Here is a 16,673-nt window from a genome sequence, read left to right as displayed (position 1 = left end):
CGATTGTAACCCAGGGTGTATTACGTTTACGCTTTTCAAAAATTATTTAGCAAGTCCTCAATTTTGGGGAGAAAAAAACCTGAACCTTTTTTGAGATGGTTAGATTGCCATTTGTTTTGTATTTTAATCTAACCTACTGGTGATTTAATTTACAGATCTCAAAGGAAGTGTACGCTCAAATATTTGAGGATGTTAATGTATCAACCACTGTGTAATTTTGGAATGTGCCTACTCGCTTGACACAATATTTTACCATCTAACAAATGTTTAGCCTTTTTTTCACTTGACTAAAGAGAAATAAGTTTCACATTGCTTCATTCACCTTCTTATGTGCATATGCTGGGAAAGATTGGATGTTAAAAAAAAAAAAAAAACTTCCTCATGTTCCTTTCTACTACATCTAAATCTGTTTACCAATTCAAAGCTGCTAAAAAAACCTGCATTCTCCTGCTAAATCAACTGGATGGCTAGAAACCAAACTGTAATGTAAGAGAAAAAAATTATCAATTTATTTTCATGACAGAACATTCTTGAGAAGGTATAAAATTGTTCTGGTTGCTATGCCAGTTTTCTTTTTTCTTCCTTCCTCTGTCTTCTTTTTTCAAAGGCTTTTAGCTTTTAAGCTGATACGTTTTATAGTTATATAACAGTTCTAATATTTTGTGACATTTTGTATTGTGACACTATAGATGAAATTGTCATCGGACTGACACCCTGTGCTGTTTATTCCTTAATTACAACTGTTAACACTGTAGAGAAGCGTGCTAATCTGCCAGCACATATTATGAAAACAACATTATTGTTACCCACACCAACACCCACTCAACAGGATATTTCCAAGATGGTAGTTTAAAGGAACTTATCGGCACAATGGACATTTCAATATAGTTGTTGTTGTTGTTGTGTATTTAGCTTTTCCTATTGTCTTCTTTTAAAGACACAAACCAGTTTGAAATTTAAAACAAACATTTCATTGTAATATAGCATAGGTACCCTTTACTAGCAGAGGTTGCCTCTACAGTTGGAAAGTTATAAATTTTTTTTTTTTTTTTTGTGATCAAGCAGTGGTGGACTGAGGAATCTCAAAGCTGTTTAGGGTTGTGACCTAACGCTTTCTGACTGACAGTTTTTTCAGGAATAATGAAAATAGAAGGAAGCGGGAAGGGAAAGTTTAAAGATGAAAAGACAAGAGTGGGGTTATGTGCATTCACAAGGTTGGCAATCCTTAAATAACCAAGTCAAAATCCAATAACCATTCCCAGCTCTAAAAGGCATCCTTTTTCAAACCAAGTCTGAGTCTTCCTGAAACTGGCTACTTATTGACTGTTTTATAGTTCAGTTCTTTCTGTCTCCAGAACTTTTAGAAGTTTGGTTATCTGTGAGGGATAAAATCTTATGAATTTATTTTCTCATACGTTATTTTACTAAAGCAGTTTATTTTAGGTGTCACTGTCCTTTAATTTGTTAAAAGAAACAATAATGGTTAAAAAAAAAAAAAGAACCATGTTGATCCTATACGTTGTCCCTAAAAAGTAAGGATTCTAAAAAACTTAAAACCAGAGACAAGATACCTGCTTAGAGGAGAATGATTGTAAATTGTTTTTTTTTTTTTAAATAACACACACACACAACACTGACAATAATTTAATTAATAAAGAATCCACCTTTTAATATTAGTGTTTAACACGTCTATGGGTTTGGAGGAAAGCAAATTCATGACCTTGAAATAGTAGTAGGTGATAGCATGAGACTTGCCAGTAAATTCTCATATCTTCACTGTCACTTAGGAGATAATGGAAGAATATAAACATATTTAATTCCTAAAGTTCCTGCAATAACCTACATACACCTTAACATTCAGCTTTATTAAACAGGCTTTTTGAAATAGCACGTGAAGAAGTCATCGCTATGCCTCATTTTGAATGGTATTTTCTGCTTCATTTTGATTTTCAACAGCAAAAGGATATGGTGCTCTTCCTAAAAGAAACTGTTCCCATTTGGGAATATATTCTTCTACTGATGCCCAGTAACGAGTCTGGAAAAAAAAATTCAAAAGTAAAAAAGCATATCAAGCAATTGAACTTGGCTCTTCATAATAGTCTAAATGTTTATTCACTTAAGTGTGTGTGTGCGTGTATATACACACACACACACATATACGTAGAATGCATTTCCTCTACAGAATATTTTATGTTAATTTTAGAAAAAAATCTGGCTACTTACTAGTGTTAATTTTCAAATTTCTCAGTAAAACCAGAGTCTGGCAGAATTACAGGTTTTAGAATTTTATTGTGATTTTACACGCCCTCTTGTGGCCAACTTCATGATTATTGCCAATAGTATCATTTATGGTGATATAACCATTAAATGTTTTTGTTTAGTATTCCAAATCCCAAACCAAATGATTACCCCATACTGAAATTATTACAATGAAATTATTAAACATAAATCATGCTTCAGGATTAACATCAAAAGATTTGACCTGGGATGAGATCAGGAACTGAAATACAACTAGTGTGTTATAGCACAGGAATCAGATACATTGGACCCTAGTGTAGGAAATATATATCCACTATACTTTTTCCCCATTTTTATGATGACAAAATGTCAATATAATTTAATAATTTTTAATACAAACAGCTTGGAAGTTGAGATGTTGTATTATTGGTCTCACTGTAGAAGTCTATAGGCTGAAGTTCATGCAACATTGCGTGTTGTGTCTAGCTTTGATTTCTTGGGTGACTGCCCTAAGGAGGTCAAAGAGAACTAAACTGCCCAAAGCCCTGAGTCATAGGAGGGCAACTGATATTAGATCATCACTAGCAATCTCATTTTTGGAAATTCAGCCAATGAGTTAGCACTAGAAACACAAAAATATTCACTCCAAGCATTAAATACAGCAGTTCTGCAAGTTGAAAATGGTGAGGGATTCTATATGTCTATACATCTATGCATGTGGTCTCAGAAACAGCCTGACATACTTAAAGTAAAGGTCATCCTGCTGTGCAAGACTAGTTAAGAAAAATACCATCTGAGGCCCGTTGTTGGGAGTTTCCCTGACATTTGCAGCTGGGGTAACTCCCATTGTGTGGGTCCTGTATAGGCCAGAGTAAGGAATTGGAGAATCAGACAAAGAAAAAGACATGTCCAAGATACAACTTTGTACCAGAGTTTTTTGTATCCTTGATCACTGCCTTGTTTTTTACCCTAGATGACACAGAAAATTGAGGGGAAAATTCTCAGCCTCTAATTTTGAGTCTATTAATCCCCAGGTGGGGAGAAAGCAAAACCTGTATTTGAGAAAGGTTATTAAAAATACAAAATGAAACTATTCTATATGTAGTAAATTCTCATTCATCACAAACGTATTCATATACCAAATATAGTTTATTTTTGCCAACCATCTTCCCAATCTGTTCTTGAACTGAACAAAATAAAGCAGACAAAAGCCATACTATATTGTATGATAATATGCATTTAATTAGCTCTGGTTAAATTTTTGGTGAAGGGACTAAACTGCTACTTCTAACATCAGCAAGCAGCAAAAGCATTTGAGTTAGGTGTGTTGTCATCTCATGATTTAGCGCATATTGTCTGTTATGGTTTAACAGGATAGTTGTTTCTAAGTGACAAGGTGAAAAGATCCCCATCTTTATAAAATTTCCAATTGCTAAACTTTTAAAAATCAAGATACTTCTCAGTTACCTCCTATGTATAAAGCACAGTACTGTGGACATAAAAAGATCAAACAGGCATATCTTCTTTAATGTACTGAATAAATATATCTGGAAAATATATATAACCATTGTTTAACTTGTAGTGTGCTACTGATAGATAGAGTTTCTCTTTTTACATTTGTTCCTTAAGATGCTTACCTCAAGAGAAACCACCTCAGGCCGTGGAAGTGGGTGAATCCTGGTCTGTAGTGACTTTTCTGCTGCTTCTATATCCTGTAACAGATATCGGCATTTTATATTAAAGTGGATTTACATAAAACAAATGGCACCTGTACAAGCAATATCTATATCCCGAATCTCTCACCTCCACTCTTCTCTGGATATAGTTTGAATGGATGGAGGCACACCGCGGTAGGAAAACTGATCATTGTTCAATTAATCCATTTCAGATAAAGAATACAGCATTTCTTATTTTGAAATAGAGGTGGGGGAGGTGGTACTTCTAGGTTCTGCCTTTTCACTTTTGAATAGCTAGTAAATGTTAGTAATTCATGCAAAAAGAGTGTCTTATAATAGTGTTCAGCGCATTAATTTAGCTCTTACATCACTAAAAAACAGTCAGAAGGATAAAATAATAAAATATTCAGATACAAAAACAGTCAGATACTCAGACCCACCCTGTGCTAATCTTAAAAGTGAAGAGTTCTAGTCTCTCTAGAGGATGTAAATAGCATATCAATGGCACACATTTCATTTGTTCAATGTTCAATTAAAAAAATTATATGTATGCAAATATTCCATATATTTAATGGAAGCTCAGTGAGGTACCTCAGTACTTAGTGACAAGAACCTTTTCATTATACCATCTAGATCTTTTTAGTACTAGCTTTCTAAGCTAATTTCAATGGCAAGTTTTATTGCTAGCTAGTATGTCATTCAGCTGAAAGCATTCAAGCACCATGCTTTAATGTGTAGTTTTACTTGTAGATATGTGTATTTTTCTCTTATAGTTGTAAAAACACCAAGGTAACTAAACTTAATTCATACCCTGGTAAATATTCTTATCTTTATATATACATGAAGTAAACGCCCAGAAATGCAGGATTCCACAAATTTTTAGTGGAACACTTGAGCATTGTCTAATAAACGCTCCCAAAATCAGCACCCATGTTGCCTTGTGCCCACTTATGTCTGTCAAGTTCACAATGTGGCCTTGGTCACAGGCCATATAAATTTTGTCTCTCTGTTGAGCTTAGTGAGTTGATAGAAAAGAGAAAGTTATCTGATTCCTGTACAAGCACTGGAGCAGTCTAAGTAGAGGGCTGTTGGACAGACGGAGAGAGATGGAAAAGGGCGTGGGAGTGGGGTGTGAAGAAGCCAATGCTGAACAGGAGAAAAGAGATAGCAGATGGTAGCGGCGGGAGCAAGGAATGGGTGTGAAATGTAAAAGGGAAAAACAGGAAATTCCCTAAAGGGACTCCCCAAAGTTGCACAACCATTAATGCACCTGCTGTCTGGAGGAAGGTGATTTGAAGGAAAAAAGCCATGAATTTAGGGAAAAAAGCTGATTTTTAGCATGTCTATCCCATACCAGAAGTTTATAGCTAAGATGCACACTAAAGAGCTTTTGATGCTGATGCTATGACAGATACAGAAGCCTAATAACTTTTGTGTGATTACATTGAGATGTTACAAGGTCCTGGAAAAATGTTTTTTACCTTTATAAATCAAATAAACACAAATAAAATAATCACAAGTCCAATTATGGTCCTTACGCGAAGAAGTTATAAGATTATTGTTAATGGCAGATCTTGGTGCCACTAGCATTGTAGACAATATTATAAACATTTTTCTTGAAGACCAGAAAAAAAGGATATTTAATATCTCTTATAGGAGAGCAGATTTCTAAATGGGAAAGCAGATACAAGTAGGAGACATATGGCCTGGTAAAGCAGGCCTATGGTTAAACACTTGACTGTTATCTCTGCAGTATTCTGACTATAAATTATCAGGCCTCTGAAAAACTTATTTCTTAGCTTAAGAGATATTTGCTTTCTTAGAAGACATGCTCACCTCTGATTCCTACTTTTCTTTCCCTTTGGCTGTCTAATTTTTCTCCCCTTGTTCCTAAGTGTGACCTTTCTTAAGATCTGTGGCAGCTGTTCTCATATTTTTTATCTTCTCTCTCTCAAGACTGTGTCCTATCTAGCTTCAGTAACTTTTACTGTAGAGGCATGGCTAACCTTTCTTCCTAGCCCTTATTTCTCAACCAAATGAAACTAAGCTCATCTTATTCCTACAGGATATAATGAATGAACAATAGTAGGAATTCTCTTCCCTCAGATACCTATGCTCTATACTCTATCTTTAACTCTTCTTATACCTGCCATTTAAATTTTCAAAAGTCTATAAATTGTTCCTTCAGGATATCTCTCCTAGCCTTTCCATTTCACTTCCAATGCTATGGCCTTATTATTACACTTATTCATTCAACAAATACTTGAGGAGTACTTACTGTATGATGCATGCCTACAGTATGTCTTGTTTTACTTCCATCCATACCTAAGAGGGGATCAATTCATTTTTCTAAAGAACTACTTTGCATATGTCTTTCCCTAGACTTAAAAAATCATCAGTACCCACTACATAGAGGATGAAGTGTGAATTCCTTAGCCTGACTGAAAACAAACAAACAAACAAACAAACAACTTTGCAATTTGATCCTAGCCTTCTGTAGCCAGTTATACCCTAATACTTCCACATAAGAACCTTTCCTTTGATTATATACTACCACAAGGTAAGGACTGTGTCCCATACAACCTTTATGCATCTGAGTATCTCACAAAGTGCAGGGCGTGTACTAGGCATTAAATATTCATTAAATGAATACATAAGATGTAAAAGTTTCCTGATTATAAACCAAAACTTTTTTTTTCAAAAGGTACCCGAAGCAGGCAGAGGGAAAGGAAAAAGGGGGGTGAAAAGGGAGGTGACACTTACTTGACTATACATTGTTCCCTTGTCTTATAGACTTGCCACTAGAACATTTAAAATTTTATATAGTTATAGGACAAATAAAAAAGCAATTCCCTCCAAATTGGAAACTAAATGTGACAAATCTAACTATTACGTAGTTTGTGGTATAACCACATAGAGAAGAGCTACATCAAGTATTCTTAGAACACAGTATTCACTGGACACCCTTTGTGGGGGTATACCCTGGGGACAAAAAGAAATTGTAAAAGTTATCTTACTGAAAACCATTCTCAGTAATCATATTATTGGTGATAGCCATGTCTGTATCATAGAATAATTCTTTGGAAACAGATTTTCGGTGTTAGAAAAAGAAGGTAGATGCGTAAGATCAGCGATTTTAAGTTAAATCTTCAATCGTGTAATTGAATTGGAGATACTGTTATAAGCTCTTGATGTATTTTATTTTAAACAATAACAAAACAAGTTGCAATAAGCATTCTTAGTACCCAGATTGAGGGCTCTAAATATATTTCCTGCCAAAAGGAACCAGGGCTTCTTGGAGCAATGGCCAATTCCAGGTCTGGGCAGCAAAGGCACATAATGAGCCTGGAATAACTCATTACATCATAAAGAAAGGAAACTATCAAAGACTGTTAGGATAATGTCAAAGACATTCAGGAGTTAACTTGAAGAGGCTTCACCACAGTAAAAATGGGACACATAAGGCATAAATAAGAATAAAAATTGCAAGGGATCGAAACATTTCAAATCCCAGATAAACTAAAAACAAAATACCACCTTATTCGTCACCATTAGAGGATGCCAGAGAACCAAACTATGATTTTGAAAGCTATAGAGAAAGTGTCCAGAAGTCATACCTTTTCCTACATGAACTGTACTTCAGTGTAACCAAATAAGTGATGAGGGGAAGATTCTCTTTCATATAAATAACAAGCAATTGAAAGAGAAGGAATAAAAGAATTTGAATATTCTTTTTGCAACCTCTAATGAATATATCTATGCAATGATCATCAATGACTGCCAACATTCCAAAATGAGACAGCTAGGAATTATGGAAATGTTCTTCCCCCAAACAATGAACCTGAATCTGATCCAGCCTCTAGAACTTCACTGCTCATATGATAGCCATTAGCCTCATGTGACTATTGAGCACTTAAAATGTGGTAAGTCCAAATTAAGATGTGCTGTAAGTGCAAAACATATACTGAATTCGGAAGGCTTAGTCAGAAAAAGAATATGGGATATTTAATTACAAATTTTTGGTAGAAACATTTGAAATAATATTTTGTATATACCTCATGAAAATGTTATTAACATTAATTTCATCTGTTTCTTTTGACTTTGTTAAAAGTGGTTACTAGAAAATTTTAATTACATATGTGCTCACAGTATATTTCTGTTGGACAGCACAGCTCTAGATCAATTTATAGGAATTACAGAGAATACAGGAACATGCAAAATGATACGTCAGAGATGTAATTAGCAATATCCAAACTGAGAAACACATAGGACAAATGACCTAATTCCTTTAACACATAAATTAAAAAGTGGATGAAAAGGTCAGGGGGTACTTTTAGAGACGTATCAATCAATTACAATGTTGGATTTTATTTGGATTCTCATCCAAACAAATGTAAACATGCCTACAGATTTATCAGAGAAATGTGAACTCTGAATATTTGAGGAATTAGTGGTAATTTCTTACTGATAATAGTATTGTGATTTTGCTTAAAATAGTAAAATAGTCCTTATCATTTAATGATATACACTGAAAAAATACAGATATATTCAGAAATAGCTAAAGGTGAAACAATACGATTTCTGGAGAATACCTTCAAAATAAACTCAGTGGTTGGGGAAGGGGATGAGGTATATAGATGAAGCAAGATTGGCCATGTTTCGATAATTATTGAATCTGGGTAATAAGCACATGTAAGTACATTCTTCCATTCCCTTTTCTATATAGGCTTGAAACTCTTCATAACAATTAAAAAACAAGTTCCCAGTGTGGATGATGGTATAAATGTTACTCTAGGGCAGAACTGAGAAGGCTATGTTTAAATGAGTTGATTCATGATTAGGAAAGGTAAAATATGAGCACAGAAAGTCACATGCTGAGATCTCTTTTTCTCCCTATCCCTATACATGCCACTTCCTCCAAAACTTGAAATCTAATACCTCACTATAAATATATACAGTGAACCTAGCTATGGCCAGGCTGGTTTTAATCTTTTAAGCTGCTGGAGGGCCAATTTCTGGGATATGAAAAATAAGATACTAAAGCACGAGATACAGGGTCATTGGTACAGGAACATGCAAGCATTTATTAAACGTATTCTTCAAGGAATTGGAGGTGAGAAAGGTAAGAAGGAAAGAAGAGAGAGAGGGTCCTATAAGTCACCAACCATCTTGGGTGGCAGTTTGTTGAAGTCCCTGTTTAACTGCCAACTGCCCCATGAAGGCTTCCAGGGTGTTCTTCAGTGGAAGCATTCTCTCACCGGCTGCATCACTTTCTCATTCTTTCCCACCCCGGAGTGTTTGTCCAGCTGACTCATGAGCTTACTCTTGAGATGATGTTGACTTACAGAATTGCCTTTTTTGTTTTTTTTTTGAGATGGAGTCTCACTCTGTCGTCAGGCTGGAGTGCAGTGGCACGATCTCGCTCACTGCAACCCCCCAGCTTCCCGGGTTCAAGCAATTCTCCTGCCTCAGCTTCCTGAGTAGCTGGGACTACAGGCACACACCACCACACCCAGCTAATTTTTTGTATTTTTAGTAGAGACGGGGTTTCACCATGTTGGCCAGGATGGTCTTGATCTCGTGATTCGCCTGCCTCAGCCTCCCAAAGTGGTGGGATTACAGGTGTGAGCCACCGCACCCGGCCCTACTTATAGAATAGCCTTTCTAGATAAAACTAAATTTTATGGTAGGTACATGGGGAGAGATGTCAGCTTACATTGTGGCAGTATTTATAGAAACACAATTTTCTCTTTCTCTTCCAAATCTATACCAATTCTGTTATGTTCTTAAAAGGCAGATAAATTCCATTTTACTAATACTAACAGGGAAAAATCACCCACCCTGTGTTTTCAAAGTTCACTATCTTTTATGATAGTTACTGACTGAAGCCTATTCTTCACTACCTACATTCATATCTATTCATTTACTAATATGTGCAAATATTTGATGGAATTGGTCTCTTCTTCACTGCTCCTTTATAAAATACATTCTTTGATATTTTATATTCCTGCTGTTTTCCAAAGGAATTTACAGACATTGAGTTCAAGGTGAATTCTGTTGGAACTTATTTAAATCTAAAAATAATTTTGTGTTTTTTAATTTTATGTGTAATTTTTACAAAGACTCAATTCAGAGGGTATGTGTAACAGCTGTCTTTAAAAAAACAATAGTCTCCCTACTCAGGATTAAGGCACATGTTTCCTTGTAAGTTTTCTTTTAAATCTTCCATTTCAGAGTAATAACTGTCTCTACACCAATCATGCAAACCCCTTGTTAAGATCATTCCCAAGTATTTTAGAATTTTATTGCTAATGTGAATGTGATTTCTTATATTTTCCAGTTGTATACCTAGAATTACTATTGATTTTTGTATCTTTTATCCACCAATTTTACTTAACTCATATTATACTACTTTCAGAACAAATTTGGTTTTTTAAAGTATATAACCATATCATTCCAAAATGCTAGTGTTATACTGTCCTTTTCAAAAGTGAAAGCTCATTCCTTTTTAATGTTCATTATATTGGTCAGAAGATCTAAATAAGGTCAAATAATGGATGTTAATAGACGTCATCCATATTTTGTACTCTTATTACAGAAATGCTTTCAAGTTTTATTGGAACCATTTTTAAAGTGTAGGCTGTAGTTCTAAAGTACCTATCCTAGATGTAACTTAACCTGTCCTGAACAAGTGGTATCAGGAGTAATTGCCCTATGGTTTCCTCATCTTTAAATTAAGGAATTAGCCCAGATCAGTGGTTTTTCACAGTTCCTTAAAGCCACAGCTGGGCAGTCAAGGAAAGACTGAACAGGTGGTGCTTTGACCCAAAGCAGGTCCACTTCTATCTATTTTAACAGGAAAACAAGTTTTAATGCAAAAAAATTGAATACCTTTAGATGAGAATCGAATCTAATATACATATTTTTAAAGTGTCTACCAACTCAAAATTCTGCAATCAAGTCTTATTTATTTATTTTTCCCCAGACACAGAGTCTCACTCTGTCACTCAGGCTGCAGGTACAGTGACTACGGTGCATGATCATAGCTCACTGTAACCTTGAATTCCTGGGCTCCAGGGAACCTCCTGCCACAGCCTCCCAAGCAGCTGGGACTACAGGCATGCACCACCATGTCCAGCTAATTTTTTAACTCTTTTTTAGAGACAGGGTCTTGCTGTGTTGCTCAGGCTGGACCTGAACTCCTGGGCTCAAGTGATCCTCCTGCCTTGGCCTCCCCAAGGATAATCCAAAGATTATAGGCATGAGCCACTGTGCCTGGATAAGTCTCATTTATTTTACTTTCATAATGACTTCTATGGTAGAGCCACTAAAATTCTTTTGAAAGTTTAAAAACATATGAGGGAAAGTAGGATTTTAAAAATTGCATATGCAATGACTCAAAGAATGCAAAAAAAGAGAAGAGGCAGCATCTCTAGCAGCAAGCACTGTGTTTGTGATATAATAGGTACTCAATAAATGTTTACTGAAGTACTCAAAGAAAATATACAAAAATATATTAATTTTAGATCAGCGGGATGATATGGAAGGTATGCTATTTCGTCTTCTTTACCCTTTAATTTTTTTTTTTTTTTTTTTTTTTTTTTTTTTTTACAGTGGGAATATTTCACTTTGATAATCAGGGGAAAAATATCATACCAAATTGAAGTTTCTCATAACCGTGAAACCAGGTTCATTATGTTCCTTATATATGTATGACTATGATTTCTTAGCTACCCTTCTGAACTCTATTCTCTCCATTTTTGAAATCATTTTGCATCTAAATAGCAAATGAATCTTCCTTAAATACCCACTCATTTATTTCTTACATAAGTCTATATTTTTCTTTTGCTTAGTCATTTTCAGTACTGAATTATGTCTATACATCAAGTCTCAACTTCTTTGGTCCGATAACACATATCCAACCTTGTTTCCTGTGAATTTCTAAGCTAGTTAGTCACACTCCCAGGATCATTAACAGGGTCATTCAGTCTTCTGGTCTTGGCTCTTTTGTAAGAATCCAACAGTATGCCTTGCCTTCTGCCTATTCAAATACAGGCTAGGCTTAGCTTCTTCTTTGAGACCTTTTTGAATATTCTAGCTCTCAAAGATTTTTTAAATTCTTATTTCTGTAGTCCTGACTCTATTCCATGTAATTTAATGTTTGATCACACAAAGTCTCTGGGTTCTTGATATCAAGAGCTCTGATTTATACTTACTTTGTTGTCCCTACTTTCTGCCCAGAACTAGCTCAACAGTAAGGACCCTCTAAGCATTCATCAAATACTTGCTCATTAAAAGGAAAATGCTTGAAAACTAAATATCATATCACGTGCTGCAGGTAGGTAGCAATTAAGCCTTCTAATTTAGTTTTTCTAACTTTTCAGAGCAAATTCCAGATTATCCTATATATTTCCATTTAAAAATAAATATTGCTAACACCATTGGGCAAGTAAGACATATGGCAATATAGAATGCTTTGGTAGCACTATGGCTGTGACTTAAATTACTGTGGATCAAACTGCCAGAAGCTGAGAAGATAACTGAATTTTCCTCTTCCTTTATCCTCTAGTGAGGACAGAAGATAACTATATCATGCCTATCGATGAAAATATTTAACAATAAAAAACTGAAAACACTGCTTTATAACTTAAATAATATAGTCTTACTACCAAATGTTTTAGTCATAGGATCTCTTGGAAGCTTGAATGGAAGCAAACTTTAGGGTTTTAATTATGGATGAAGCCATACAATTCTGGAAGCAAAGTATAACAAGCAGCCAAAAATGTTACACATATGATTCTACTCCAAATGGGCACATTGGCCAAATGGTGAGGCCCCGCACAATCATACACTTTGACCACTCCTCCATATCCATCAAGAGGGAGCTGGGAAATCTGTTATCATAGATATGAATTCTGTGTGTTTGCCTAGTCAGGCAAAATCAAATTGTTCTTGTTTTTATGATGTTTGATAGTTGTGAGTTGGCTCTCAATAGCTTATAGGTACTTTATGGCCTTTCAGGATTTCCTTTCAAATAAAAGAAGATGAAAGATGGAAAGGTACATCTTCTATTTCTTACTTCTTGCAAAAGGGTGACCTTACACTTCCTTCTGTAGTCATTGATTTTCTAGTTGATTGCAAACAGAGTTCAATTTTTTTTTAATTTAAAAAAATGAGGATACATATGTTACTTATCTAACTGACATGGGCTTTTAAAAAAGATGCTGCTTTAGTAATTCTACTTATTACTCAGAACCAATAAATTATATAAATCAATATTATGAAACTTACCTAAAAGATTTTTGAGGAGGTGGGATAAATTTCTATATTCAAGTCATGGAAACTTACCTTTAAAAGACTAAGGTTCCTTTTAAAAGCAGTCTCAACTGTTTGGAGTTGAGATGCCTTTTCTGTATGTTGATCACCCAATTTATTCTCCATTTGTTGAAGTAACATTAATCTTTGTGATACTCTAGAAAAAAATGAAGATTATAGAGTTAAAAAATTAAAAGCAAACATTTTACTGCTTGACCAATATAAAAAATTCATTTCTTAATAACACCTCACTTCAACTCTAACCTATTCTAAAAGTCAATTACTATGTCAACTAATAAGACAGTGAAAAATCTGAGGTAGTTCAATAAGTCTTAAGTCAATCTGGTTAAAATCATTTTTATTTTCATTAACATATTCTTTATATATGCCATAAGTACATGCTTCTGTTTTTTTAGCCTCTCTGGTCTTTTGAAATTATTTTAGAATGTTGAAGATATGTTTTAATTTTTGGTGAAAATGCAAACTGTAATACATATCCCTTTGTACACATAGTTATATATACCTCCCGACACACATACATTGATATAACTTGCTATATGAAACCTTCTGCTTAACACTTCAGTACCCCTGAATCTCATGTTACACATTTAGAATTGTGCTAAACTTCCATATGTTTGAAGAAGCAATAAAAATATTTTTTCCCTCTTTTTCCAAGAGAAAGATGATGGTTTGATATATGAGTGAGAGGCTGTGTGTATGTATGCATACTCACAACAAGGTAAAACAGTAATTGAAGAAAGATGTAAAAAATTACAAGTCAATATCTTCAAACTACTTTGTTACATATAATATACTTTAAAAGTTTCTTGCTGGTCAAATGCTTATTTTATACATTTTTGTTCTTTTTAAGACAATATGTAAGATGATTAAAAGATACATAAGTTGGTATACACAACAGTCAAACTGTTTCCCAAATAGCTGTGGAGGTTCTCAAGAAACACTGTGTTTCATCGGGCTGTCTTAAAGGTGGAATTAAAATCCCAAGTCTATGAATAGTCAATTTTTTGGTAAGGAAAGTATCTTATGAGCCAAGGAAAGAACGTCTGGTAATTAATTAAAGAAAAGGAAAACCTGAAAGCCCACAGAGAGAGGAGGAAAAGAGTGAATAATACAAAACAAAGAGCAGGACTGGCTACACAATTTGAGGGTCCAGTCTAAAATGATGCAAAACAATGGCATGAGAGCATTAAACCAAATGCAAGACCTATGACTATATATAAGTCATATACCCATGAAGCCAGTCCTGGGTAAGAGGTTTAGAGAAGCCCATTAAATACCAATGTGGAGCCTAGAAGGGGTGGGAGGAGGGGCAAATTTATTTATATATTACTTACAAAGAGTAAAAATACATAGAACATATCTTTTAATCTTGCTTATTCATAAGAAACAAGGACATTCCCTAACACTAAGACCTCTTAAGTGTCAGAAAATTAAAATGACATGCTTTCAAATTTTTAAGTCATCCTGTGCATACAAAATTTCACTAACAAAGCTAGTTCAATTTCTATATCTGAATCATCCTTTTAAAAAAAACTTACATTTCTTCATGTCTTTTAGAAAGGCGAATTTCTTGAGCAAACAAGGAAGTCATCTTTAATCAAAGCTGTCATAAAGAATAAAAACATTTAAAGTTACTTCTACCACATGTCCTCAGCTTTGCAACATTTGATTATTTTAGTAGCTTAATCCATTGGTTCTCTCAGAAGAGAAAAGAAAACTTAAGATGTAATAATGTATAAAATGAAAGGACGCGATTAAACACATTTTTATTCAGCATGCCAGTTTTATCTAAGAACACCATGAATTAGGTAAACCCAACATATTTCGTATTGTCTCCTCTTTTCTTTCTAGACTCTAACCTCAATCAGAATAAAAAACAAACAAGCAGCTGGTACTAAGACTAGTAAACGTTTTATTGCATCAACAGAAAAAAAATCCGCTCTGTAAAATTCAACACAGGAACACCATCGCTTATGCATGTGCAAACACACATAGACAGAAAGGCAGGCAAACAAGTATGAGAACCAACTGGAAATTCAAGGTCTTTCCTTTATTGGAAGAGTGCCCAGTTCTACCATCTCTCTTCTAAATAGGAAATTACTTTTCATGCGTAACTGTGAGGAAAAGCACAATTAGATAGATACCTTCCCCTTCCCCTGGCTGCTCAGCACTCTCATTTGTGGAGTGTAGGAAAGCCCATTTTCATGGCACACTTTACACAACGAGCAAGCTCACCTTGGCTAAAGACATTGGACCGATACAGACAGAGGTCTAGTGAAATGCTTTGAAGGCCTCCAAAACTGCAGACAACTCATCTGGTTGGGCTTATAAGCTGAAAGTGCTTGCCCTAAGGGAGAAAAAGAGGAATAAAATTCCTTCCTGAAATGAAGCTTTCCTAAATTTTATGAAATTAAACATCTATGCACTCCATAAAGATTGTCTAAAGATGGACACACCGCCCGAGTGTCCAGCCCTGCTAGAAAGCCCACGCCTATTGAGTGTAGGGCGCTGAACCCGGCCAAGGAAAACGGAAACACCGCCCTGCCCTCATTAGGTTTCCTCCTCTAGGCATGGCTGCCTTTCCTTCAGCACCGCGGACAGCAATCGCTCACAGGCCCGCCCTCCAGGGTCTAATTACAGATATTTTCAGCTAACATCACCGCAGGCCAATCCTCGCCGCCCTCCTCTCGGTTTCCTTTTGCAACAAGGCCAATTAACGCAGCGCCAAGGGAATCCCGGAAAGTCGGTTCATGGTAACTTTTCTGTGAGGCCCGCTATCAGCACTTCAGACAAAACCAAATCAAATTCTCCCTTAGAACCGAAGATCCGCACCTTCTCAGAGTCATCTGCCCTCCGGCCGCCCCAACTCCCGCTTATACCCAAAGGACTCATGAACCTTCCTCATCAACCTGGCTCTTTACGTTAACAACATCCTCCCCAGCGGTCCTGCAGGCCCCTGCGCAACCGTCAGGCAGTCAGGGCATCCACCCACGGTCCGACTCCACTCACCGAGCCCGCCTCTGAGCCCTTCCGGGAAGGCACCAGCTACTGCGCCGACGCCGGGGCCTCAGCGCAGGCCAGGGCGTGGTCACGTTGCCATATTTGCGCACGCGCGGCGCGCGGTGACGTCACCGCATCTTTATAAAGGGCCGCCTTGGGGCGCGAAAGGTTCGTGAGGTGTAGTCGCGGCAACCAGAAGGTGGGCGTGTGGCACGTGGCGCGCGGGAGGGTGACTTGGAAGGGTCTTTACGAACCCTAGGGAAAGGCGGTCTGGTAGTAAGTCCATTTCAAGACCTTTTAAAGTGAGACCTGCATATGTTGAAAGAGTTTTAGAGAGTGAAGCTGGGTCCTTAGAAGCTGGAATGTCCCAGCAGAATGTAGAAGTGCGAAAAATTCGGCAAAGTACTCTAAAGTGAGTGGAAT

General features: G+C 36.1%; 1 protein-coding gene and 1 long non-coding RNA gene across 9 annotated transcripts in view; one reads left to right on the top strand and one right to left on the bottom strand.

Moving 5' to 3' along the window:
* Positions 1–1,643: 1,643 nt before the first annotated feature.
* On the bottom strand, positions 1,644–16,395 carry CEP15 (centrosomal protein 15). 6 transcript variants are annotated; one of them, XM_011743716.3, is made up of 6 exons: positions 16,260–16,395; positions 15,486–15,597; positions 14,789–14,853; positions 13,263–13,386; positions 3,876–3,950; positions 1,644–2,035 (listed from the first exon to the last, which is right to left on the bottom strand). In XM_011743716.3, the coding sequence occupies exons 3-6, from the start codon at positions 14,839–14,841 to the stop codon at positions 1,907–1,909; spliced, it is 381 nt and encodes a 126-aa protein (XP_011742018.1). In that variant the 5' UTR covers positions 14,842–14,853; positions 15,486–15,597; positions 16,260–16,395; the 3' UTR covers positions 1,644–1,906. The 6 variants fall into 6 exon arrangements, with proteins under 6 accessions (XP_011742018.1, XP_011742033.1, XP_011742043.1 ...); XM_011743731.3 differs by having other exon boundaries at positions 16,147–16,261; XM_011743741.3 differs by having other exon boundaries at positions 16,160–16,260.
* The window catches only part of LOC105483112 (uncharacterized), a 58,029-nt gene continuing 57,722 nt past the window's right edge, over positions 16,367–16,673 (top strand). Inside the window, exon 1 of one of the 3 annotated variants that reach the window (XR_988043.3) lies at positions 16,367–16,449. This is a non-coding gene — a long non-coding RNA (uncharacterized lncRNA). Of the gene's footprint in view, positions 16,663–16,673 lie in introns of all 3 variants that reach the window. The other 2 variants (XR_988044.3, XR_988041.3) reach the window with 2 other exon arrangements.

This window comes from Macaca nemestrina, chromosome 2, assembly GCF_043159975.1.
Source record: "Macaca nemestrina isolate mMacNem1 chromosome 2, mMacNem.hap1, whole genome shotgun sequence".
In the NCBI taxonomy this organism is placed as follows: Eukaryota; Metazoa; Chordata; class Mammalia; order Primates; family Cercopithecidae; genus Macaca; species Macaca nemestrina.
Note: the sequence above shows the minus strand (reverse complement) of the source record. Positions and strands in the feature narration are given on the sequence as shown.

Bases quoted from the DNA above. Each gene is read 5' to 3' on its own strand.
- CEP15 (XM_011743716.3), bottom strand. From the start codon at position 14,841: ATGACTTCCTTGTTTGCTCAAGAAATTCGCCTTTCTAAAAGACATGAA. The intron at 13,387-14,788 runs GTAAGTTTTTTT...ATTTTTTTCTAG, and splicing joins TCTAAAAGACATGAAGAAAT to AGTATCACAAAGATTAATGT. The intron at 3,951-13,262 runs GTAAGTTTCCAT...TATCTGTTACAG, and splicing joins GGAACCTTAGTCTTTTAAAG to GATATAGAAGCAGCAGAAAA.